Below are 26,752 nucleotides of genomic sequence, written 5' to 3'. Positions count from 1 at the left end.
GACCTGCCCATAGACAGGCTATAGGACATTCCACCATTATTCCAACTTCCCTGTTTTGGGATCTTCTATAGTTTAGGTGGCAGAGATGTGTGGTTTTGGAGCAGAAGGACTAGTCCTAGGTCACTATGTGAGCTTATATATAGCGTCTGTTCTCTGCAGTGCGTTCATCGCTCCTCCACTGAGGTCAGCCCAGAATCAATGTGCTGTAGAACAATGTAAATGGGCTCTCATTGCTTCAGATTGCACAAAGTCAGCTGTCATCCAACTGAGAGAAATAGTCAGTCAGCCCACCTGCATGCCTCAGAAGAAGGAACGTTTTCCTTTAGGATATTAAACAGGTTTTGTATTTAACTTTCCAGTGCCCTCAGCTGGCAAGTGCCTGACCCTGAGCTAGGTAGGCCCTGCCTCGCTAATGGGCTTAGGTTGGTAAGGATGGGAATTTTCACTCTACCAACTCACATTGCCCGGGCTGGTCTTCACCTGAGAACAGCGCTTCATTAAGAATGACTGACTGATTGCAGACATGTATCACCGGCACGCCTCATTTCTAGGGATGTCCCTCATTACAAACCCAAAGTTCAGTACACACCGTGCACATCTGGCCTCCTTCACTTATTATGTTGAGAATTATTTACATCTGAAATCAAGGCTGTCTTTAGGCCGATTCTCCCGATTCCCAGGAATCGGACCCCGCACCCACACCTAAGAGGGCCCCGCACCTTAGGCGGTTTTTAATTTTTTTTACTCACCCAGCGGAGGTCCGGGACTTCGGCGACACTTCGGCAGGGGGGTCCTTCATTCACTCCGGGTCTTTGGCGGCATTTCGGCAGCAGGGGGTCCTTCAATGCTGAGGAAGCCCCGGAGCGAGTGAAGAACCCCCCGCTGCCGAAGTGCCGCCAAAGACTCGGACCACCGCCGGGTATTCGAATTGGGCCCCGCAGTTCCTAAAGCCGGCCCTGTCTGAAATGAAGAACCATGGTGTAAAAGTCAGTTAGATACCCTAAAAGGACGGGTCCCAGAGCATTGTCAGTTTCCTGCATGAATAATTTCTGTGCCCTTCACTAGGGTCTTTGTCATGCATTTGGACCGCAGCAGGCTGAAATTCAAAGATTTTTAAGGCCAGAGGGGACCATTAGATCAGCTAATCCAACCTCCTTTATAACACAGGCTATAGAATTTCACTCAGCTACCTCTGTATTGAGCCCAATAACCGTGAATTAAGGTGTGATTATAGCATTCGCCACTGGCTGTAAAACATTGTCACTGATAAATTTCTATTCATGCATTTGTGGCTTTGTTGGGAAAATCAGACTTTCAGGTTTGGTCTCCCACCTAAGATGATTTGCTCCTCTTGGTATATTTCCAGTTGGGTTCCGCAGAGATCAGTTCTTGGCCTTATGCTGTTTAACATTTTTATCAGTGACCTGATAAAATCATTCCGATAAAGTTTGCAAATGACACACAAACTGTGGGAGTGGTAAATAATGACGAGGACAGGTCACTGATACAGAATGATCTGGATCGCTTGGTAAATTGGGCGTAAGCAAACAATATGCATTTTAATACGGCTAAATGTAAATGTCTCCATCTAGGAACAAAGAATAGAGGCCATGTTTACAGGATGGGGGACTCTATCCTCAAGCAGGGACGCTGAAAAAGATTTGGAGGTTGTGGTGGATAATCAGCTGAACATGAACTCCCAGTGTGATGCTGAGGCCAAAAGAGCTAATGCAATTCTGGGATGCATAAACAGGGGAATCTTGAGTTGTAATAGAGCGGTTTTTACCTTTCTATTTGGCACTGGTGTGACCACTGCTGGAATACTGTGTCCAGTTTTGGTACCCACAATTCAAGAAGGATGTTGATAAATCGGAGAGGGTTCAGAGAAGAACCATAAGAATAATTATAGGTTTAGAAAACCTGCCTTATAGTGTGAGAGACTTAAGGAACTCAATCTGTTTAGCTTAACGAAGAGAAGGTGGAAGGGTGACTTGATCACAATCTATAAGTAGCTATATGGGGAACAAACGTTTAAAAATGGCTCCTTAATCTAGCAGAGGAAGGTATAACACAATCCAATGGCTGGAAGTTGAAGCTAGGCAAATCGAGACTGGAAATAAGGCATAATTTTTTAACAGTGAGAGTAATTAACCATAGGAAGTATTTACCAAGGGTCATGGTGGATTCTCCATCACTGACCATTTTTAAATCAAGATTGGAGGGTTTTTCTAAAAACTCTGCTCTAGGAATTATTTTGGGGGCAGGTCTCTGACCTGTGCTATACAGGAGGTCAGACTAGAGCAGGAGTAGGTAACCTATGGCACGGGTGCTGAAGGCGGCACGTGAGCTGATTTTCAGTGGCACTCACACTGCCCGGGTCCTGGCCACCGGTCTGGGGGGCTCTGCATTTTAATGTAATTTTAAATGAAGCTTCATAAACATTTTAAAAAACTTATTTACTTTACATACAACAATAGTTTAGTTATATATTATAGACTTATAGAAAGAGACCTTCTAAAAACATTAAAATGTATGACTGGCACGCGAAACCTTAAATGAGAGTGAATAAATGAAGACTCGGCACACCACTTCTGAAAGGTTGCCGACCCCTGGATTAGATGATCACAATGGTCCTTTCTCGCCTTGGAATCTATGACTGGAGTGGCCTCTGCTTTTAGGTCCAGAGCCCCCAAGTTCAATCCCCAAAGAAAACCCTTGGGACTTGTTTTGTTACACCAGGAAAGGCAAAAAGCTGACTGAGAAGAGTGGGCCATAATGGGGGGATGTGAGGGCAAGAATTCAGCCTTAGCTTTAGCCAACAAGTTCATTAATTATGTGGCGATGGTGCAATGGTCACATGTGCTGTGTGCTTGTGGCCTTACTTTAAAGGCTTGTTCACAAGAATTGCAGAAAGGGGCTGCTATTGGCATGACTGGGATGTGTTGGCTACATGTTACAGCGGATACATCTCAAATTACAGGACACTGAATTGTTTTATGCTGTATTTCATAAAAATACCCTCTTGTCGCAGCAGAGCTGAGGTGTGCTCCACTCTCCCTTCTCGGCAGACTGCATTGCACCCCTCAATGACACCTGCAGAAGGAAGGGGAGTTTGTGACTAAATGTCCTGTTTGCTTTAAAGGTAGCCTATGATCTTCTGACCAGTCCTCATAGGCAGCATGCTCATGTCTAAATGTAGCCGTAGGGTGGGGTGACAGGGTTAGGGATCCAGGACTCTCCAGCACTCAAGTCAAGGTCCTGGATACTCATGATGCAAAGCTGGTGTGGAAGTAACATGGTGATGGTGGTCGGAGTCCAGAATTCCTGCAGAGGCCTGGAACCCTGAATCCATGGTGATCACTGCTAGCACAGTACTGCTTCACTGGGTCACGTGTTCCTGGCTTCCCGTGTCTGTGGATTTCAGAGCCAGAATGCTTTCGCTTCAATATATTTTTAACAGGGACACAGCACTGCCCTGGCTTACCGAACTCTGGTAACTGAAGGCTGCGGATGTCCCATGGAGTTATGGTGGCCTAAGCTCTGCAGCAGCTGTCCCCTCTGCCTGAGTCATCTGCATTCCTGCTGTAACAAGGAAACTTTGATTATCCAATCCCTGTATCAAACAGGTTCCACTCTATCTCATGGGGTGGGATTTAAATATTGCTTTGCTGCATCATCGGGGGTTGGCCCTACGTTCTGGGAGACCCTGTGATTACAAGAGTGGCCCATGTGATCTCAAACCAGCTCTGCATCTGTGATACTTGCCTTAGCCCCCACCCTCATCCCTCACTTTCCCTGTTGTCCATTTTCTAAGAGCTTGTCCTCTCTCTCTCTTTGGAAGGAATCCAGCCCCCTGTCCCCCATCTCATTCAGTCCAGCATAAAGCAGCCAGACAGCACTGTGACTTCCTTCTCTCTTGCTAGTGATGAGAGGAAGGAAAGAGCATGCACCTTGTTGGGCTATTTGTACTTGTGGCTGTGCTTGTACAGGAAATGGAGTTCTCTTCATCCGGCAATTTACCGAGGTGTATTTCAGTCCCCGCCACTTTTGCAAATTCCACTTTGTTGCCTTGGACTTTTCCCTTCTCCACAGTGAGGCAGCTGGTCTCGAAGGCATCTGTTCTAAACAGCCTGATTTGCTTTAGCAATAGGCAAAGCCGCCTGACCCCCGCTGCCCAAATCAGTCTAGCCGAAGGCAGGGGTGGTTTGCATCCAGATCAGTCGAGATCATGCCCAGCCCTTGCCCCGACCTGTCCCCTGATCCTAACATCCTTCTTGCTTTGCCAAAATCAGCCAGGTTCCCAGCAGCTCTGGGCCCCTGTGTTGGGACAGCTAATTTCTTGAAAATCTTTTGTGTCCTGGGACTTTCCCAGGAAGGTACTGCAGTCTAGGGTGACGCTGACAGAGGAAACCCCACTGTGTGAAAGATTTGATTACAGCGACTTACCAAAGCCCAGCAAAGAGAGTAGTGAAGTTCAGGAAATGTGTACTTCAAATCACATTGGCTTCTGAGACAAAAGCCGGTCAGAGGTACTGTTGAATGAAAAACTGAAACATTGTTGAATTAACTATTGAGTTGCTAGCCATGCCTCCTATAGTACGCAGATCAGATCATAAACAATACCACATTAAGAGCACTAATGTTGTAAGCAAACCAGGCAGAAGTCGGGAAATGTCAAAGGTAAGGTTACAAGGTTTATCTTCGTAGTGGGTAGGGCTTTTGCCCTGAAATCCGATGTTGTTTCTGCAGCCCCTTGCCTGATTCAGTGCTCTCTGAATGAGGCAGCTGTTCGGTATTTATTTGTCAATCACCTCTTAGATCAGAAGAGGGAAGTTGCGCATGCTGTCAATCTCTCTGTCAGCCTTAAAGCAGATCTAAATGGATTGGAGCTGATCAGAAAGTTGGGGTTTTGCAAAATGCTTTTTCTTGACCCAGTCTTCCCCCCGCCCCTAAATCTTGAGCCTTCACAGTATGGTGTCCTGCCCACCCAAAAGATGAAGCAACCTCCCTGAAATGCGCAGCCTGGGGTATCTTATCACTGTTCTCACATGGAATTTGTGCCTAAAAGCAGGACAAACCTGTCTGGCGCCTGCAGTTATGGAACTTCACTGACATAAGCATAACTGGGATACTGTATATTATAATCAAGTATCAGGGGGTAGCCATGTTACTCTGTATCCACAAAAACAACAAGGAAGAAGTGAGGTTTTTTACCCACGAAAGCTTATCCCCAAATAAATCTGTTAGTCTTTAAGGTGCCACCAGACTCCTTGTTGTATATTATAATGTGATTGTGCAGTCACATTAGTTAATGCATAATTGTCTTCCTGACTGGATATGCAGAACAACTCTCTTCCAGAATCAGTTTCTTTCTTTCTTTCTTTCTTTCTTTCTTTCTTTCTTTCTTTCTTTCTTTCTTTCTTTCTTTCTTTCTTTCTTTAATGTGTTTAACCACTAAAGGCTGTGAAGAAAACCTTCAAAATGTGACCCATGGGTAATGATGTAGTGCTGCCTGTGCAAATCTTCTGAAACAATAGAGCTAAGAGGTGGGAACTGCCCCAATAATCTCAGTTTAGGGACGTTAACTCTGAAGGCTAATGTTGGCATTAATGAAAGATAATGTTGGCATTTCAAGTATTTCACTGTAGATCATTTTATTAAAAAGGTTAAGCTAATATATTTGTCTGCCAGTTGTTGGAAGTGGCAGCAGATATTGCAGTGGGGAGCAATGTGACGACTGGTTGCTATTCAGCTTTGTTGGGGGTGGAAAACAAGGAATTCAGACCCTCCCCCCTCCAAATTTGGAGTACCCTCTACCCGGAAAGGGGAGGGAAAGAGGAGCTGCATCTACCTCTACAATACCAAGAAACTTCCATCCTTCCCCCCGCATTACCCAGCAACCTCTACAAAGCAGTCCAGTGTGTTCAGTGCAAAAATCTGCAGCCGCTGACAATCTAGAGGCAATGTCCAACAGAACTTGATTGCAAATTAAATTAGTATTGAGGGAGAAAGGGGTATTGGAGACTTAGCAAAGCAGTAAGGAGGAGAGGGCTTAGTGGAGCAAACGGTGGCATAATTCAGGGGTTTCTGCCACATAGGTTCCTACTGCATAATGTGCTGCATAGGACTTTGACTGTAACTTCATTGACAGCCAGACAGTCAGAATCCAGTAACACCCAGCATGCCAGTCTAAAACCTTCTTGTGCTGTCACATGTCACTTAGTGCATAAACCACTATCCCTGTCTATCCTGGGCTGCTCTTTGCTTGTCCTCCACGTTGTTAAGTCCCTGAAGTTTTTCCTCTCTGTCCGACACCGGGATTCTCTCAGGGCTTGTTTTCACGGGCGGGTAGAAATGGATCTCTTGGGGATCGATTTATCGCGTCTCGTTGGGACGCGATAATCAATCCCCGAATTGACGCACGTACTCCACCAGCCCAGGCAGGAGTAAGTGTCGTCGACGGGGGAGCCGCGGCGGTCGATTTGCCGCCGTCCTCACAGCGGGGTAAGTCGGATCAGATACGCCGAATTCAGTTACGCTTTTCGCGTAGCTGAATTTGCGTATCTTAAATCGACCCCCCCCGCCTTAGTGTAGACCTAGCCTCAGTCGGCCTGTTTTGCACATTCCCTATCCAATGGCAGACGCTCTAGCTTCATTCTTAACATGAGATATTTCCATCTTTTCTGGGTAACTTTAGAGATAAGGAGTTGTTGAACACTCTGATGGATCTCGACATTTGTTATAAATTCATTCAAGTGAATACCTAGTATTTGTATTTAATACCTAAGGCATTTGCTTTCTAAGGCATTGAGATGTCGGTATCTTTGGGAGGATTTCTAGCTTGCACATCTGTATATTAAGATGGCAGCGACATTGGAGTTGAAGATTTGTAGTTTCGTCTTTAAGTGGTAGATTTGTGATTACCAAATCTTGTTTAAACTGGTGAAGTGCCAGGTTGTGACATTATTTCTTCCTGGACATTCCCACTGGCTTGCATATTACTGCCAAAACATGTGAACTCTTACCTTCCTTTGCCTTCTAATGTAACCCGGGAGTTGGGAGTTGCTGGGGTTCTCATTAGATTTAAATCCGTCTTCCTTGCGCTGCTGGGCATTCTTTGCTTACATATTGGTGGAGCTGTCATTTAGAAGAGCTATGTCGCCAGCAAAACCTAAATTTTCGAACATACTGTAGTTAAACCACATGAGGCTTGTATTGTATTCATCCATGCCTCTCGTCATGAAGTTAGTGGCAATGACAAACAGGAGAGGAGAGAGAATGCATCCTTGTTCGACACCAGTGTTTATATTGAACCATTTATTCAAGCTCTTCTCATAATTAAGACAAGAGGGTCTGGTTTGGGCATCTAGACTAGTTCCGAAACAACAGGCTATTGAAGCATTATGATCGAGCTTTTCAAATTAAAATTAATAAGAACTGGACACCCTTTGGTGGCTTTGAAAATCTCAGCCTCTGAGTCCTGTAGCAACTTGCAAAGGTTTTAGTTAGAACAATGACTGTGGGGGCTCTTTTATTCTGCACACCTGTTCTCTTGCTGTGTTCAGAATCCTGCTGCTGACGTTAGAGCCCATAATACGGTTTACTGCCGTTTACATTTTAAAGCCAGTGCAGCTATTGGGGAGGGAGCTGCAGTTTTGTTTGGTTTGCACATTATTTACACAATTGTTAATTCAGTTCCTATGGTAGCATCTTTCCTTCTAGGGGCAGACATGCATAGCTTAACCAGAGTAATAATATACCACAGCTGGGTCAAGGTGCCTGGCAATGATGCATGACATAGAAAGAACCAGACTTGACCCAGACTTGCAGGGTGAGCTGGCAGTAGGGTGACCAGATGTCCCGATTTTATAGGGACAGTCCTGATTTTTGGGTCTTTTTCTTATATAGGCTCCTATTAGCCCCCACCCCCTGTCCCAATTTTTCACATTTGCTGTTTGGTAACCCTAGCTGGCAGTTAAGAAAAAATATCTTTTTCTTGCCAGCTGATCATACTTGATCCAGAGTCTCAGAGATCCAGTAAATAAGGAGCCCGACCGTACCCCTTTTCAGAATAACTTTTCAGAGCAAGACTGCACTTTGAAATTCCACGAGTGTTTCTCAGTGAAATAGCTTTGCTAGTAACAACAGCTCCACTGTCAGTGGCCCAGGTAGCGAAGCCAACTGAATCTTAATGTTTGATGGTACAAGCAGGAGTGGGGAGGACTGTCAATGAAAGGGTTCACGCAGGCTGTTCTAGTGTATGGTGTTTCCGTTCCCCAGGCGGCTTTGCTCTATGGGGCTGTGTAAATGATTCACCCGTCCTTGTAGGTCACAGGGCAGGCATCCTGCAGTAGTTCTCGTGCAGCAGTTTTGCTGCACCAGTCGCTTTCTTTGGAATCATCTTTGCTTGGCTGAAATGCAAAACCAGCCGAGCCAACAAGTGAATCTCTTAGGAGTGCAGGAGGGGATCAGGGGCTATCTTAGCACAGAGCATTTCCTCAGCAACCGCCTGGGAGGAGTTGGGGACTGGGTGACCACCTGATTGGTTGCTGACACAGGAATAACTAAGGAACTGGGAAATGCACTGTGCCGTTGTCAGCGCTAGGGCTGTGAATTGATAACGAAGGAAGCAAGTGTCAGGAGATGTATTCTACTGGTGATGCAGTTTCAATTGGTCTGGATAGAGGCTTTTTTATCCTCCCTCTATGACCTTTCTCCGCTCCCTCAGCATCTCATAAATCTCCTTCAGAAATCATTTAATACAAGGGCAGAAATAAGTTGTGTACAGGCCTCTGTGAAGGTAGTTATCTGAGACCTGAGATGGCTTTCTAGGTCTCTTGGGTAAGATTAGTGGCGGTATCCATGTATTGGAGGCATTCTCTGTCTGAGGACTTTATCCTCAGCTCGCTCTCCGGGTTTTTTCTCTCTCTAACGTCTCTGCTCTCCTACCTGCTAGCTGCATGGGTGGGAAGGTGAGTGGTGATAATGGTGTGAGACTTGGAATTGAGGGATATTAAATACCTGGGTGGCCACAACAGGAGTTACTTGCCTCATGCCCTTCGTACCACGTACATACCATTGCAATCAGGCCAAGTTCAAGTCCTTCAAGGTGCTCAGGGGCCAGGGCCCGGAGCATTTAAAAGAGCCTAAAGCTTCTGGATGAGGAGTGTGGGTGACACCGCCGCTGCTCTGGTACAATGGAGCTCTCTACCGCAAAGGTAAAGCTCATCTGTGCAGGAGATGGAGATTTTGCGGGGCCGGTCCCAGGCTGTGGAACAGACTCGCCCAGGAACTGTGGACCATCCGAAACCTCCCAACCGTCCGCTCCAAGTGCCAGGTGCACTTCTCTGACTTGCCTTCCCTGATACCACCACAGAGTAGCGTGGACACTGCCAAAACAATTCCCAATGAATCTCACGTGACAGACATTAGTCACGTCACTTGATGGTGAGTGGAAGGTACTCAGATACTGTGTCAATGAGGGCAGGATAAGAACCTTGTAGAACAGAATAGAATGAACACGATGGGTTTCTAGCTCTCACTGACACTAAGTGCTAGCCCCGTACTCCATGTGTTAGCGGTTCCTTCTGCGCACCCCCACTGCCACCTCTGGTGCATTTGAAATGTGGTTTTCCTTTCTCTCTCTGATAGCTGGGCTGTGTCTGAACTGCTGGAGCCTGCAGGAGCTGGTCAGCCGAGATGCAGGAAACTACCTCATCCTCCTGGAGAAAATCCTGCAGAAAACCAAAGAGGTAAGGCCCTGCCAGCGAGAATGAAGGATGCCCCAGCAGGGAGGAGGCTGAGGGCTTCTGCGAAGGGGGCAATGAGTGCTTTGTTGTCATTAAGGTGGAGACTGGCAGGGGTTCCTGCTCTGAAGTCTGTAAAGAAGTCCCTTCCCCCAGGTACTTTATAATTTGGATGCATGCATGAAGGGTTTTAGGCTAGGGTTATCTGAAATGCTAGGGTAACCCACTGGCGAGTATGTTACAAGAGTCCCTCTGTGCCCAGTCTGCAAGGGATCTGAGTCTGTTACAGGCCACACAAGGGAGCCCTGGCTCTGTAGCTCCAGATGTAGCAGCTGGTGCTTTTAGAGCTGGATGGCCCAGGTTCAAGGTGGGGGCTGTTGTACTAGCATTGGGACTATTGCACTAGCATGGTGCTCCCTGCCATCACTTTGGAACCTGATCCAAATCCCACTGAAATCAATGGAAACATTCCAGTTGGATTTGCTTAGGTTTTGGGAAAGGCACTTTACTTATATCTTGTATACTCTTCCCCCACACTTTGTCTTTTTGTCTTTAACAGTAAGATCCTCAAAACAGGGACTGTGTGTGTGTGTGTGTGTGTGTGTGTGTGTGTGAGAGAGAGAGAGTGCACACGCGCATGCATGTATAGCACCTAACACAATGGGGGCCCTGAGCCTGACTGGAGTCTTTGGGCACTATTGTGATATCGATGATAATCTCAGTGAGCACTTGAAGTCTAGGAATTTGAGGGCATTTGCATCATTTCTAGAACTAGTTCTTTCCCGTACTATAGTCCTGTTGGTGCTAGGTTATTTCACAGAAATGAGAGGCGACTGTGTTAGTGAAACCCCTTCCAAACCAGGTTGAGTGCACTTACCTTCTTCCTTAGACAAGAGGCTGGGCCCAGATCCTCACAGGTATCCAGGTGCCTAACTCCCCTTGAAGTTAGGTGCCTAAATCCCTTTGAGAACCTGGACCTTAGGGCTTTCAGCATAGTGCCTAGAGGGACAGAAGCAAACAGTGTTAGAACCATGTTCACAGATCCCTCCCTGCCTTTAGTAGGAACAAGTTGGTAGCATGGCTTGAGACTGGAGCTGGGTGGTTGATGCTGAAAAAAAAAAAAAAAAGAACCAAAGGTTCTGATAAATCCCTTTGAAGACCTTTGTGTCCTTCTTGTGGTGTTTCTCCGTGAATGTTCTCCCAAACAGTCGCTGGTAGGAAAGTTCCTGGAAACGGGGAATTTTAAGTGAATGTCGGAAAACGTTTGCAGAATATGAACGTTGAATTTCTAATAAATCCTGGCACCTGGTTCTAAGAATTATGCACATGCAGCCAGGCAATGGAAACATACCATGTGACTTGTGCCCAATCAGAATTAACCAACACAGCTTGAATTTCAAATATCGCACACGAGTGGTGAGGCCTTAGTAAGGCGCGTGTGAGCAAGCTCCAGGTGACTGTGGAGATGAAGGCGGAATGAAAACTGAAATATGACTAAGTGCTCTCGGGCCTGGTGCGCCTCGGTCCCTCCTGTTCTCTCTGTGTGTCACGGAATAGTCTAGTCTCTGGTAAGATTTTGGTCTGATTTCAGTTGTTGGGCCTAGTGTGCGGGTGCATGTGGTGTTGATGGCCTGCAGTATACAGGAGATCGGAGTAGGTGGTCTGGTCATCCCACCTGGCCTGAAACTCTATGACTACACTAAGAATTACTGGCAGGAACTGGCAAATAATTCAAACAACAAATTCAATCACATCATAAGCTGTTTACAGAGGCAGATGCTTGTCAAATAAATTAATCCACCTGAGCTGAGAGGTTTGCCCCATCTCTACGTGTGGACTGCACAGAGTGCATAATGCCACATGTGCTACCAAATGCCAAGCAGCATCGCGTCCCTCCAGCAAGGTCAGTCACAGTAGCACGAGCAGGGTGTCAGTGCTTGGGAAGAATGGAACCTGTAGCTCAAACTGACCCCTTTCCCATGAGCCCTCACAGCTAAGTTTCCGTGGAGGAAGGAAGCCTTTGAGCAGGAGGAAGTCAGAGCGTTCTGCCCAGTGAAAGAGAAGCTGGTGTCTGGCCTGCAGTCTTGCTGATCAGTTGGCCGTGTTCTCTCTCTCAGCACCGGAGACACCCAACTCTGCGTGCGGACCCCCAAATGTGAATCTGATTTGCCGTGAGTTGGCCCCATTCCGGCTTGCCCCACTCTAGTCAGCGTGCAAAGGTGTCCGCCTCTGTGCCCAAAACTATTTGAATTTTGCAGTTTTTAGCAGATGTCGTAATAGCACATGACTGAGCATGAGCGCCTGGAGATAGTCGAGCTGGCTTGATGTCAGACCTCTGGAGAGCAGCTTCTGGCATATGGGAACTGCAGAGAAAAGGGATGTGGTAGTGCACTGGGAAAAAGAGCAAGCCTGAACATCTGCACTTTGAATAGCATCACAAGACACAAGGAGAGGTTTCCTACTTCCTGAAGTGCTGCTATGTGCATGATTTCCAGTCCCACAATAGCAACCCCCCTCCTATGCACTTGGGGAGCAGCTGAGATTCCAGTCTCATTCTCCATTGTGTGCTGGCCATTGTGCAGGGGGAAGCCGGGGAAGGGAGATCCCAGCCATACGGTTCCAGGAGTCCTGGACATGCATGTTTCTAGGGGCAGGGCTGCAGTTGGTTTGGTGCGCTAGGATTTATGGGGCTTGGCTTCCTGAGACCCTCCCCTGTTGCAAGCTTTTCTTTTTTAGCCTGTCCAATTCAGAATGAATTGATGGCTTCCTGCTATTTTAATGGAAGCTTTGCCTGGGCTATTCTGGTTTGCTTTGCAACCAAAAATACATTTGGAACTTAGGGACTGAGCAAATGCTAGCAGCTGTAGTAAGCAGCAGGCTGCTAGGGTTTGCTATGTCCAGCTAAGTATGGTAAGTGAAGGATCAGAGGTGCTGAACTGTTAACCTTCAACAAGTCCATCTTCTGATGTGAGGCCATCAGCTCTCCCAAGTTAAGGAGCCTCAAGACTTGGATGGGAGACATTAGCCTGGCAGGAGGTGGTGCTAGGGACTCTGGAGTTCAAGCGAGCAAATAATTCACATTGCAGTGTTGCCAACCCTCACAATTTTATCATGAGTCTGGCAATATTTGATGTTTTTCTTACAGCCCCAGCTCCTAGACGCATGTGAGTACGTGAGAATCTCAGCTTTCATTTTTGTAACAAGTTTCTAGCCTTTCTAGTTAAGGAGAAAATCTTGAAAACGTGACCCAAATGTACCTACCCTAAAGACTCAAACCAAAAGAACTAAAATGAACCAAAAATGTCTTTTTTTTTTTTTTAGGCCTAATTCATGATTTTTAAATGGTTGGGGTTGGCAATATGGCAACTAATAAGTTGATTATTTTTAATCTTTACTCTTTTTCCCCCTTTTCTCCAATTGTTCAGGAACACCTCATGCTATTCCTGTATGGATTCATAATTATTGGTGAATTTCCTCTGTGAAAAATTCTTAGTCTGCAGATTGCCCATAATTGGTTTTGTTACAGACTTCCACAGTGTTGCCTAATGACATAAGTCAGCTGGTGTTGTTTCTGTTATCTGGTTGCATGATTTACATTCAATGCACAGCACACATTGCAACAAGTGTGAATAAAGTTTCCTCACACGGAAAATGTAAAGGGTCACAAACTTGGCTGAATATAAATTCCCTTTTGAATTTGAATAGTTGCAAAAATATTTTCCATTATTCACTCATGTGGTGCTCATTCCTCCCAGGGGAAATCTAGGATTGACTGGCACCAGCTAATGTACATTTTTAAACATGACTATCTTTGTCCTCGCTGGGCGCTAAATAGCATTTAACAGAGTGTTAATTTAAAGATTGCAGTTAACACATTTTCTAATGTTCCTCACTTTCCTGGAGTAGACAAAGATGGGATATGCTGTGCCAATGGTCTAGTCTGTACTTACAAAGCTAGGTTGATATAGCTGCATTGGTTAGGGATGTAAAAAAATCCATGCTCCTGACCAGCATAGGTACGGCAACCTAATCCCTAGTGTAGACGTGGTGTAGTTAAGCCAACCTAAGGCCAGGTCTACACTACAGACATATATCAGTATAACCATATCACTCAGGGGTGTGAAAAGTCCTGTTACACCTGTGCAGTGCCTGTTGAAGTCAATGGGAATCTTAGCATTGTTGTCGTTGGGTGGGGTGCTGGACAGGAGCAATTCTTGCAACTGGATGGTTTCCTACAAAGCTTCCTTCCATCTCCTGATAGCTTTTGGGTATTTCTGTAACCAAGTAGCACAGCTGATCCTCCTCTTCTCGTGTGTATTTCCTGCAGGTCCAAGAGACGTGCAACTATGACCTCCTCACTCCATTGGCTCTGCTCTTCTATTCTGCAGCTCTGTGTGTAAGTCCTAAAGTTTTTAACTGATTGTAACTTCAGCTTCAGGGACAGGCTGAGGATTGGAGCACTGCCCTAGCTGAAAGCAGAATAATGTTGTTATGTAAGACATAAGAACTGCCATACTGGGTCCATCTAGCCCAGTTTCCTGCATCCGACATTGGCCAGTCCCAGGTTTTCAGGGGAGTGTACAGAACAGGTCAGTTTTGGATAGATCCACTCCGGCTTCTTCTCCCAGCTCTGGCAGTCAGAGGTTTAGGGTTGCCCTGAGCATGGGGTTCCATCTCTGACCATCGTGGCTAATAGCCATTGGTGGACCTATCCTCCAGGAACTTATCTAATTCTTTTTATAACCCAGTTATACTTTTGGGATATCCTCACCTGAAGTACTGTCCTCTGCCCTGGTCTTCTCATCTGGAAAAAGATCTAGCAGAAGTGGAAAGGGATCAGAAACAAGCAATCAAATAGCATAAGTCGGAGAAACTGAGAAGTTTGGGTCCATTTATGTTTAGAGAGGGGACAAATGAGAGGGGACGTGATAGAAGTGTACAAAATAACATGTGTATAGAAGGTGAATCTGCCCCATTTGCTCTTTCTCAGAATAAATCAAACCAAGGGAACTTCTAATGAAACCCAAAGGCAACACATTTAAAACAGATAAAAAGAAATACTTTTTTTCCCACACAACATATAATTATCCTGTGCAGTTCATTGCTCCAAGAGCTCATGGAGGCCAAGAACTAAGAGGATTCATAAAAGGGTTAGGCATCTGAAAGGATGAGAACATCCATGCTTGCTAAGAATATGTTCTCTTTAGTAAGAGAGAAACTCTCCTGCTTTGGAGCATAAGCCACTAACTGATGGCGCTTAGGAAGAAACAACCCCAACAGGCAGGTTATTATGTAGTTGTCCAGAGAAGGGTTTCTTGAACCTTCCTCGGAAGCATCCAGTGCTAGCTACAGTCAAGGAGTGGACTGTACGACCTCTGGTCTGATCTAGACTGAGAGTTTTTTTTATTATCCTCCCAGCGCCAGCCCACATACCTGCTTTCCCATGATGCTAATGGCCGCTGAAACCTCCTCCTCTTTTACTTGGGCTATCGAGCAGCTCAGTTTGGGAGCCTAGTTTGGGACCTGGGAGGATCTGAATCTGTCTAAGTGGTGTCGGGGGGCAAGGCTGAAGAGGAAGGACAGGCCTCCATGACTGTGTCCTTGGCCCGCCTTGGATTGTAATCCTCATGCTATTTCTGTTTCCCCTATAGACTCCTCACTTCCCACCAGACTCTGACCTGCTTCTGAAGGCCATTAGCACCTACCACACCTTCCTTACCTGGCCTATGCCCTACTGCAACATCTACCGGGAGCTACTGACCTTCATCAGCGATGAACTCAAGACCCCAGGTAGGAATCCAAACGGTCCATCGTTTTACAGATCCCTCTGACCCGTAGTCTTTGTGGTGTTGGGTGCAGCTAACTTAGCGTCAGAGGGGCTGAGTGAAGTATTTTGACTGTTCTTCATGCCAAACCAGAAATGCTCACCACAGTGGCCAGGTATGCACAATGTTCTCTCTGAAATTCTCCCAGTGTTGCTCTCATACACACACGTTGCATTTAAATAAGTCATGCAAAGCTCAGGACCAGCAGCCATGCAGCAAACTGTGGGTCCATTTGCTACCATCTGCTCTGTGTTTTTCAATACACTTGTAAATGGGCTTTTGTCATCTGGGAGGAGCGGGCTGAGACCGCTGAACTCATTTCGCTGATGCCCTAACACAGATTGGAAGCCAACTCTCCTCCAGAGGTAAAAAGCTGAATTGACACAGTTATGTCTCCAGGGGCATGTGTTTAGCATTAATGCTGTCATGTAGAGGAACCGTATTGCATGGCACCGGACATGTCTCCATGAATGTTAAATTCAGATGGACATGCTGATCTTGGTGGATTAACGAAGCGGATGAGCATTTCCACTACAGCCTCTTTGTTCTGGGGGTATCTTTTGCATGGCAAACCAGCTCTGGTTGCTCCCTGCAGCTATTCCAGCTAGCCCTGAACTTTGCTTTGAGAAGGAAAGTGACTCAGCGGCACAATTTGGTTATAACAGTGAATCCATTCTTTCCCATCAAGGTGGCGTTAGTCTTTGAGTGTGCTGCTTTGTAAAAAATTTTCATACAGTTCCCTGGAACTCCCAGCCACTGCTTTGTGGCTGAGGTGCTGTCTCTGTGTAATTGGACTTTGGGCTCAGCTGTAGCCGAGACCTGCAGCATGCAATCGTATCTGTCTTTATGCAATAGAATCATCTTAATTAGACTATGCTTGTGGATGGCCTATTGATTCCAATTTAGCAGCTATTCCAATTAAAAGAAGAGGTCATTTAAAAAGAGTCTTACGCATTAGGATGGGACGCAGAGAATCATTTTTCTTCAGTACTGTATTAGAACAGATTGTAGCATTTCACACCCATTTGACATCTGTTTAATTGCCACGTCACCCCTTGGCACCGTTTGATTGCTGATGCAGGATTAGATGAGCTCCAAGCAGAGTTAGGGGACATGCTGTTGAAAACCTGTGTTGGCAACGCTCAGGCCATGTCTACACTAGAGCCCTTACAGTGGCACAGCTGTCCCGATGCAGCTGTGCCGCTGTAAGATTTCCCGTGTAGCCACTCTATGCTGACGGGAGAGAGCTCTTCCGTCGACATAAGTAAACCACCCCCAACGAGCGGTGGTAGCGATGTCATCAGGAGAAGCTCTCCCACTAACATAGTTCTGTGCACACTACCACTTAGGTCGCTCAGGGGGGTGTTTTTTCACATCCCTGAGCGACATACGTTTTGCCGACATAAGTGGTAGTGTGGACATGGTAGTCTGCACAGCAAAGTTTTACTGGCATAGCAATGAATAAATCACTCCCAGCGTAGCTATGCTGGCAAAACTCCCAGTATAGAGAAGACAGAAGAGTGCATCTGTCGGTTTAGCTAATGTTGTTTGGGGAAGCGGTATAGCTATTGTCGGCAGAAGAACTCCTTCTGTTTGCCTCTGCTGCATCTCCACTTGTTGTCTCTGCCATCCTAGGTTTACTGGCAAAGGTTCTGTAGTGTAGATGAGCCCTGAGGCACCCATCGTTGCTAACACCCTATGTACTAGCTCAGACAGGGCCAAGAGGAGGCCCCGTACTTCAGAGCTGAAGCTCTCTGGGAGGGCAGTGGGGAAATAATTTCTGCTGGTGATAGTGACTGGCAACAACTGCAGGCTAATTATCAGCAAATTATCAGTATCAGCAAAGATTCTTCAGCCAGTGCCAAGGGGTTAAGTAGAGATTAACCAGGTGTTAAGTGGGGGTGAAATTTGAGGTACCAGAAATGGGGGTGGATAGAAGATGCTTTCGAGGGAAGCAAAAGGATAAAAAAAAAATCTTTGTAACTGCCATCTAAACCACATCCCAGCTCAGAGCTGCCCTGGGGCCCTATGATGTTAAGAATAGTGCACTGATTGTATTAAGTGAGGTGGCAAATGAGGCCCAGCCAGCAAGGGGGTCTGGATACGTTTCACCGGTTGGAGCTCTCAGGCCCTCCTAAACAGGGTTCCCAGTGAAGCAGCCCAGTGGCTGGGGTTGGCCCTGGTCTACACTACAGAGTCAGGTCGATACAAGGCAGCTTATGTCCGTTTACCTTAAATGGGCAACCAGCTCCAGTGGGTTCAGCCCCTCCTGGGTACCGCTGTGATGGTAAACCTGGCCAAGCATCCCCCACCTTTCCAAGGGGTCTCAGACCCTGCCCTCTCATCTGGCTGGGCCTGGTCTCTGGAACAGCAAAGCCACATAGAGCTGGGCTGCAATTCTGCAATGTCAGAACCAGGGATGATTCAGAACTGGGTCCCATTTTATCCAGACCCCTAAAGTGAGGGCGAGCAGGTGGGAAATTGCTCTAGATTTGGCCAGAGAGAGACTGTGAAGGTCCCCAAAGAAAGCTGCCTGGCTCTGGCATTCTCATCTTGATCAATCCGCCTAGGCCCCCTCTGCTGTGCACATCTCTGTGGCCATGGTGTTTCCCACACTGCCTATAATGAGAACCAAAGCCAACAGAGCAGGCTGCACTGGCCAGGAGACCTGCTGGTCCCCATAATGGGCACTGCTCCCATGAAAGCAAGTGATTGAGGACTCCAGAGGGATAAAAGGAAAAAGCACGAGGCCATACAGTGACAGCTGGGGAACGGCACCAGCAAAACAGGGAAGTCTTCTGTAACTCAGTGCAGGCTGTTGGCCAGTTCCTGTTTGCTGCGGCGTGACGCTCGGTTGCATGGGAGCAGTGATGGGATGCATTGCTCAATGCTAAATTTCTGGCAAGGTAGGAAACTGCAGTATTCTCCAGGGGGCAGTGTGCTTTGGGAATGCCTTTTTCTGATTGACAGCCGGGCTGGGCTACATGCTCCTGTCCGGAGATGGTGTATTCTGACCCGGTTAACGGCAGGACAAGTTTCAGTATGCTGTCACGAAAGCTGCGGTGTTGGGATGGAGATTATGCTGATTTCATAGGGCTGCCTTTGCATGGGGAGTGTGTAGGGGAACAAAGACGTGCAGGAAGGCAGGGCTTAGTGATAACCTCCTCCTCGAAATGACCAGTTCTGTTTTAAAATGTCAGTTTGACGTGCCCTCCCCCACCAGTCGCTTCCTTCATATTCTGGGCTCTGGAGTTAACCCTTCAAAGCCTGCCTCTTCCCCGCCGCCAGATGGATGAAAGCTGCCGAGTGGTGTGTGCAGTATCCAGAGGGTTAATGTTTCCCCCTCTGAACTGTGCGGTGCCCACCGGGAAACTGGGTTTGCTGTGATGACAAATCTAGTTTCTTTCATTCACGGGGGTCTCTCCTGCAACCTGGACCGGCAGGCGTGGGGGACATGGTGCCAGTGAGAGGCAGACTGCAGAGTGAGGTTCAGACTGGGACGTTTGTCCTGCAGACCTGACCCCCAGGCTGGGGGAGGCGATGTTGGGGTGGCTTATGTTCCTACTGCTATGGCAGCTCCATGCACTCGTGCAGCCGCGGGATCATAGGGGAATGTGGCAGTGCAATATGGAACAGGAGAAGGTGGTTGGAAATCAGTCCCAGTCCTGATAAAAAGTCTCCCATCTGAACCAGGTTTGGGTGCACTTTGTCCTCTGGACAACTTTGTGCTGAAACCAGGAAAGGAATTATGTCTACACAACAGATGGGAACCGTCCAGTATCTGTAGTGTGGATGGGCTCTAGAAGTACCGTGTGGCTGGCCTGGTGATGCTATTGATGATGCTCTCCCTGAACTTCTGTGGAATCTCCCAGCCTCATCTCTGTGGTCCGTTTATCGCTGTGACACCAGTTCAGGAAGCCTGTTTTATACACAACTGCAACCTCCTGGGAGATCCCCAGGAGCCTTCAGTGCATCCTGCTCTCATCATTACACCACTGATGCCCAAGAATAACTTGGCTGGGGGCTTGGAGCCAAATTGCTCTTTACACCCTACAAGAAGGCAGATGGTTCGACAGCCATGGAAACAGATAAAGCACAGGGCAGTGCCGATGTGCCCCGATCGTGAGCTGGAAGGACCGCCTTCAGGGACCAGAGCCTCGTTCTCTCTCCATGGCACGTCCGATCCATGGCCTTTCCACTTCCAGTTTGCACCAGTAACAGTGATGGCTTTGTGGAGATGAAACTTGTCCATTGGAAATCCAATCAAGACTTTATAGACTCATTCTGTTTGCCAGGCACTTCCGGAGCTGTTTGTGGTACAGTATCACCAGATACTGTCCAAATGCTTCAGCTTTCCTGGGAATCTTATGAGGTCAAAGCCAAGAGGTAAAGATTAACCAAGACAAAGCCGCTGTCGATATTTGCCAAGAGTTCAATAAACTTCGGTATTGTCTGAGAGCCTGGGTCGGTGTGGATTGTTCTGCAAAGCACGATCATTGAATGAATTGATGAACAAAACATCAGCTTGGATCGCACAGGCCGCCCCAGGAAATTGCATGGGAAGGCACCACTCAATCAGGGGACGCTGCTGCAGGGGCTTTATGAGGCCCATGTCTGGTAGCTGCTTGGTGTCCTGGCTGAAATGGATTTGGTAGGTCTCAGCCCACTTCCCAGGAGCCACAAATCCAGATCGACAAAGCTGTCGGCACACTTGAGACTCATTGAGGGTGGCCGGGCATGCCACATGGACTGAGTGCCCATCTGGTGCTCCTGGTTCAGGGGGGAAGCTGTGTGGGGGAGGGGAAGCTTGCACGACTGCTGCCTGCATGGCAACTTGTTCTATAGACAAATAAAAAGCCTATGCCCAGGGCTGAGAACGCAGGCGGGTAGGTGCTGAATTTGCACATACAACCTGAGAAGATTTTAGAAGTCATGTTGGGGAAGGGGGGAATGGGATGCAGGTAAGAGAGAGAATTTTGTCCCCTCTCCTGCCCCCAAGCACCTGGGACCCCTAGTTCCTAAAGCACGTTACAGACGCTGAATGAAATAAATGAGAAAAAATCATTGCAAAGTCTTCTCCGTCTAGTGAGGCCTCGTGGATGTCCTGGGGAAGCGAGTGGAAGCTGCGAGTGGTTGCTGGTTGCAGTTCAACAGTGTGAATCTTAGTGGTGTAGGAAAACTTTCCCTGCTTATTTTCCCCCATGACTGGTCCTATTAAGCCAATGGGATTGCCTCACTGGAATGGACAACGGCCTGCCCGCAGCAGTGACCCATGTCAGAAGCGTCAGAGACAGAACTGTACCCTGGTGTAAAGCCTCTTATTTTATCCTAGTTCCCTGCTGCTGATCAGCTGGTGTCCTGAAGCCTGGAGATCAAGAGCTCGTCTCCTTTAATTCTCCCTCGCCTGACTGTGGAGGTTGCTTTTGGGAGTCATGTGGCCAAGTCCCTCCATGGCACTTCAGAGAACAGTGATTCCCACTGACCTTGGTACCTGACTGTTCTCCACAAGCCTAGAGACTGTTCTTGACACTGATATGCAGAGCTGCTCAGCACTGCTGGGCCAAACGTGGCTTCTCGTGGACTGGTGCAGGCTAGAGCATAGACCGTGCAATGGGGTGAGATTGGTCAACTGCATGGTCATGTGATCCTGATGGCCTCGGCAGCCACCCGGCTGAGACCACACATCTTACGCCTTAGCAGTGACTCACCTTCCTGGTCCCCGTCTGCTCAGCTGAAGGGGATCCTGGGGCACTGTAAATGAAGATTGTACAGAACAGTAGAAAACGTAGCGCAGGGCATGGTCTGGCACCGGCAGAGGGATGCGACCTACTGGGTTTTCTCTGTTGTGTGCCCCAGCTCTCCATCACATTCCCTTGCTTTCTCTCGTTAGCTGAACGTAGTTTAGACTTACCTTCAAATCTCCCTGGAGTTGCTCCAGCTTCATAGCTATCTGCTCCCGGCTCTTCTGCTTGCCAACCTGCCTTTCAGATTTTGTGTCCTCATCTTTTCCCAACATGCCCTTGCACTCTGCTCCTATGATTTCTCCCTCGGCCTCCTGCTTGCCACCTCCGTCTCTCCTGTCTCATACTCACCTCACACCCAGCCCACTGCTCTGACTGCCATACGCCTCACACTTCTCCTCCCTGCTCTGTGTGAGCTCCCCAACCTGCTCCATGCTTACGGTTGACCTTGTCTCCATCTCCTTTGGTTTCTATCCCATCAGTCCAGCCTCTTGCCCATATTCATCCTTGTCTGGTCCTGACCACCCCTCCATTCCCTCTCCATAGCTCTTGCACAGTTGAAGTAGGGCCGGTAACTCACCGCCAGCATGACATCTCCTATCACTTCGCCATAGGCTTTGTTCCCACCCCACACCTACCCAGGTACGATCGGTTCCACCTGGAGAGTTGGGTGAGCCTCTGAATGCAAGTTACCTCTCAGGCCTTGTCTAGATGAGGACTGAAGATGTGAAGTTAGCGTATAGTAGCTAATGCATTTTAAAAGATCAGGCGCCCTCCTGGTCTTTACCTCGGCCAGTTCAGCAAATGTTAAAAAGACACACTTGATGCCAGCAGTTTACTGGCTTCTCTTGCTCCCGTGTGATCCAAGTTGCTGCCGTCAGTGAATTGCTTTTCTCTTTCCCCACAGGGATTTCGTACCAAAGGCTGGTGAGGGCGGAGCAGGGACTGTCCATGAAGAGCTGCCAGAGCTCCACCATGTGAGTGCTGCTGTGGGGAGATGGAGGGGATCGATGGGGGTGGCTCAATGTGGTCTAGTAGCAGGTCTCCCTGGAACCACCACTGCTCTTTCCCAAGTGCTCATAATCAAGGGGCAGATGCCGAGCTAGGGCAAGTGGCCCCTAGAACGTCACCCTAGATGCAGCTGCGGCTGGGCAGGGTTCAGGGGGAGAAGGGGCAGTGGAGAACAACGCCGAACTAATGGTCAAGGCATTTGGATAAAGTGGAAATCATAGCATTCCCGTAGCGGCCGTCCTGGGCCCTCTCCAGGTCCCGTGTATGTGTATTTGTTTGCTGACGCCCCATGGTGGGAAATGCGTGGCCTTGATGAGAACAGGATGGGGAAAAGAAGGGGCTGATCCGTGCCTCTCGCCCAGAGAATGCTTGGTCTGATTTCCATGCGTTGGAGAGCAGAGAAGATCCAAGGTGACGTGCATTAGCCCGAAGGGATGTGGGGCAAAGGTCAAAGGGAGGGGAACAGCTTCGCCCCATCCTGGGCAGGAAGTTTGACAGGGTTCATGCTTGATCAATAAAAGCGCCGTCTCTTGACAAATAAACAAGCCAGCACATAGCCAGGAGTATGTGACTGAGACAGGGAAGGAAGGGGCGGGGCTTATCTGGGCCTTCAATCCCTTCCTCCCCGCGCTATCACCCTCATCTGTAAATATGAAAGTGTGAACACAGAGCTGATCTCTCCCTAACTTGCTATTAGCAACAGCCGCTGGCTCATGTGCCCTTACTGTGCGCATTTTTTATTACGGGCTTGTCGGCATGCAAGTTGTACTGCTTTAAATATACCCGTGTGGTTAAAATGGTACAGCAGCATGCTTCCCAGTAAGGATGCAGTGATAAAAGCATAAAGGTGCTTTCTACCAGGCTAGCTATCCCTGTATGGGAAAGGGACTAAGCTATACGGGTATTTGGTGCGTTAATACCAGTGTAACCACATTCACACTAGCAGTTGTACCAGTATAACTGTGTAGGTTAAAAAAAAAAAATCATACCCCCTAACCCACATATTTCTACCAGTACAAAATCTGTGTATAGACCAGGCCTGGGCGTTATACAAAGCCTGTGCCCATTGCCTGAGGCTGTGGGTCTATTGAGGCCCCGATCCTGCAAACCCTGCAGCATGTGCTCAGCTTTCAGCAAGTCCTGTTGAGTACATCGGGACTGCCCACCTGCTTAAAGTTAATCACCTGCTTAAGCACTTTGCTGGACCAGGGCCTTAGCAATTAAAATGCAATTAGAGGCTGCTGTTAGTATGGAGAAGGAACTCCATTGCCATGCTTAAGGAGTGCCTCTGTTCGTCACCGCTCTGCCTCAGGCTGTGTGCTGTGTCCTGAAGGTTAACAACCTCTGCTTCTGGTGTAATAGCCGGGAGCCCAGTTCCAAGAGCAGGGGCCTTCCTCTGAGACCATCCACCCCAGGTGTTTAAATCTAGGGACTCTTAGTTTGAGCACCTTGGTCAATCTCTGCATCAGCAACTGCACATTAGGAGAAAGACGGGTCTTGTATGGTCTATACCCTCTCATGCCATGGATACGTTTAATCACACCTGGAAGCTACCAAGCATCTGGTGCATCTGTCAAGATCTCATGTGGGCCTGGTAGCCAACCCCATTAACCAAGATGCTCTCCCAAGGGCAAGTTTTGTTTTCCTTCTCTTACTCCATTGCCCTTTCTGTTCTTCCCCAATTGTGTGTGATCTGTCTCATTCAGACTGCAGGCTGTTTGGGGGAGGGACCTGGTGTCTGTCTGATGAAAGGGCCGTAGCGCTGTGTGCAATCACAATGGTCTAGATTTGGGCCACTGTCAACATACACTTCCTGCTCTGTGCTCAGCCTGTGCTTTGGTAAAACAGCTTGTGGCCTGGCACAGTTGGCAGCTTGTGCTGATGGGACGCCCAGGGACCCGAGTGCTGGGGCCCATCTGCCAAGCACTGGCAGGGCAAAGCTGGTCTGTAGATGCCATTGCTGACAGTGCATAAGGGTGCAGAGAGGGAGAGCTCGGCAGTGCTGTGTGTGTACAGTAAACTGGGATAATGAGGTGAAGGGCTTCTCTCAGGCTCCATGTTCCTGTAATGTGGAAGGATTTCACCATCTGGTGAGTGGAATAGTTTGGAATTGATCAAATCCAACACAAAGCTCCCAAGTTCCTCTGCTCCCCAGGTCTTGCTAACAGTGCAACTATTATTTATTATATCTATTCCCATGTCAGGGTCCAGTTTGCAGGGGGCTGTTTAATTAACCCTGGAGCTGCAGTGAGTTGATTTTTATCTTACGCTGACTAACCACCATCCCATGTTGCCCTTAGCACGGTTCTACTACTCAACCCCTCTGAGGTTCAGAGCGAATACCTGTCTGTTGCCAAGAAGATGAGCACCATGGAGCACACCCAGCACAGCACCTTCGTCATGCTAATTGGACATATCTACCAGGCCACTTTTGGGACCAAGTGCGATATGGGCAGCTTACAGAACATCCTGAAGGTAGAGTGAGTCCTGCGTTCTGCATGGAGGCCTTTAAACAAGAGCAATTCTATACTCGGCACACAGGGTGATTTTTCTTTGCGCTGTTAAGCAGTGGTCTCCATCCCAGAGATGGCTGCATTTCCATGCTGACCCTTGTGCAATTCACGGACCAGTTTGGTTGCACAGTGCTTCTGGGGATGCTGCATGAATGTAAATTGTCTTGTGAGTTGCCAGGGGGAGGTGAGATCTCGCAGCAGTTCAATTCAGAAGGTAGAAACAACCATTCATTCCCATTATTTTACAATGAAACAATGGGAAACGGTGATGAATAGAGCTAGTTGAGTTGTCAATCAAAATTTAAAACAAAACAAAACGTGATTTCAACAAGGATTTCTCAAGGAAAAAAATGTGTTATCATACTTTCTTTTGTTTAATTAAATTTAGAATGAAACTTTTAAAAGTACTTTTTGAAACTTTTTTGTGGTGCGGGGGGGGGGGGGGGGAGTCCCACTTTTTTCTCACTAGTTTACTTCTTTGCCCTGCCCTGCCCTGCCTTTTCATTTTTTTAACCCACTGGAAAAAACGGGGGCAGAAGGCAGAGGAGGAGGGAGGGAAGAGAAGAGACCTAAAATTCAAAGTGAACAAAAATTCCCATTTTATTTTTTTAAAATAGTTTAAATTTCCCCCCCAAACAAAAAAAAATTATTTATTTGAATGAAATTAAAACATTCCCCCCCCCCAAATATTCATGGGGGTTGGGGGGAGAAGGGGGATTCACTTAGCTCTGGCCAGGAGTCTTTCTAGAAGAAGTGGGTTATGCTTCATGGAGAGAGATCCACATGTTGACAAGCTGTCTCTGAATCTCTGTGCTCTCTTTAGTCCAAGACCTTAGAAGAGCTCTCAGAGATCCATTCTCACACCACAGAAGCTCAGGAGCTGGCAGCTGTTACCAGCGACCCTGTCGCAGCCAGGGAACAGCTGCAGTCCATGCTGCAGGACATTGGGGCTGAAGCAGGCTTTCCTAAGATCACAGGTATGAGAGTGAGGGGGGTTGTTCTAATTTATACAGTGTTCTACTTTTCTTTCTCTAGCCTGGTCTGTCATATACGTTAGCTGCTCTATTTTGAGAGATAAGGAGTGAATGCTATGAAGCATGAAATCCTTGGACTACGTTTCAAAAGTAGAACAAAAAATCTGCTCTGGCTCACTCCCTCATGATGAGCTGGTCTTTGGGGTTTTTTTCTTGCTTGTTTCTTTTTCTGCACCAGAATCTCAGCTTTTATTAAAAAAAAAAAAAAAGTCTCTAACCCTTATGGTTAGGAAGAAAACTTTCAAAACACAAACCGATTGTAACAATGACCGCTGCCTGGGTCTGCAGACAGCCTGAAATTATAGCTCTGAGAGCTCTGAACTGCCCCATTCATCTCAGAGTATCAACACTCATGCCTAGCAAGGATTGCTTTAAACATCGATGTTGTGAACTTTTTCACTGCTGCTGAAAGCACTCTCACAAGGAGAATGCCTAGCTGTATGGTGAAGGTCTGCGTGATCGGCTGTGAGCGATGGCTCATTGTGGTGTCATGATGGAGTGTGGCATGGATTGTGGGCGGAGTTTGGGAGTTCCATTCCAACCTGATCTCTGGACCCAACAAGGCAGAGGGGCGGAATGGAGCACAAAGCATCTTAGCCCCGTTGAGGGCGGACAGAGTCCAAGGAGCCCTCCAGCTGAGCTTGGCAGAGGCTGTTTTGTTTAACACTTGCATTGTCTGTGGTGAGAAGCTTCTCACGTTGCTGTCCTACATGGGTGGAGCTCACTTTGTGGGAGGAGCTAGTGAGAATTCACTACTTTCTTTCCTCCACACATTCATCCCTGGCTGTTAGGATGAATGGCTGGTGGCATCACTTGCTGGAGAGGAGTGTGGGGGCGGGGCTCACAAGTGGAAGAGGGGCCTTGATGTTGGGACTTTTCACT

At 47.7% G+C, this 26,752-nt stretch overlaps 1 protein-coding gene across 4 annotated transcripts in view; it reads left to right on the top strand.

The window, feature by feature from the left end:
• Positions 1–26,752, top strand: part of PIK3R5 (phosphoinositide-3-kinase regulatory subunit 5) — a 106,522-nt gene that overhangs the window by 59,097 nt on the left and 20,673 nt on the right. For all 4 annotated transcript variants that reach the window (XM_005309863.4, XM_065563336.1, XM_065563335.1 and 1 more), the window contains exons 3-8: positions 9,652–9,752; positions 14,074–14,142; positions 15,398–15,536; positions 22,220–22,289; positions 24,624–24,798; positions 25,660–25,813. In XM_005309863.4, the coding sequence (XP_005309920.2) occupies positions 9,652–9,752; positions 14,074–14,142; positions 15,398–15,536; positions 22,220–22,289; positions 24,624–24,798; positions 25,660–25,813 (708 nt within the window). The remainder of the gene's footprint in view (positions 1–9,651; positions 9,753–14,073; positions 14,143–15,397; positions 15,537–22,219; positions 22,290–24,623; positions 24,799–25,659; positions 25,814–26,752) is intronic.

This window comes from Chrysemys picta, chromosome 12 (genome assembly GCF_011386835.1).
Source record: "Chrysemys picta bellii isolate R12L10 chromosome 12, ASM1138683v2, whole genome shotgun sequence".
NCBI classification, from domain to species: Eukaryota; Metazoa; Chordata; order Testudines; family Emydidae; genus Chrysemys; species Chrysemys picta.
Note: the sequence above shows the minus strand (reverse complement) of the source record. Positions and strands in the feature narration are given on the sequence as shown.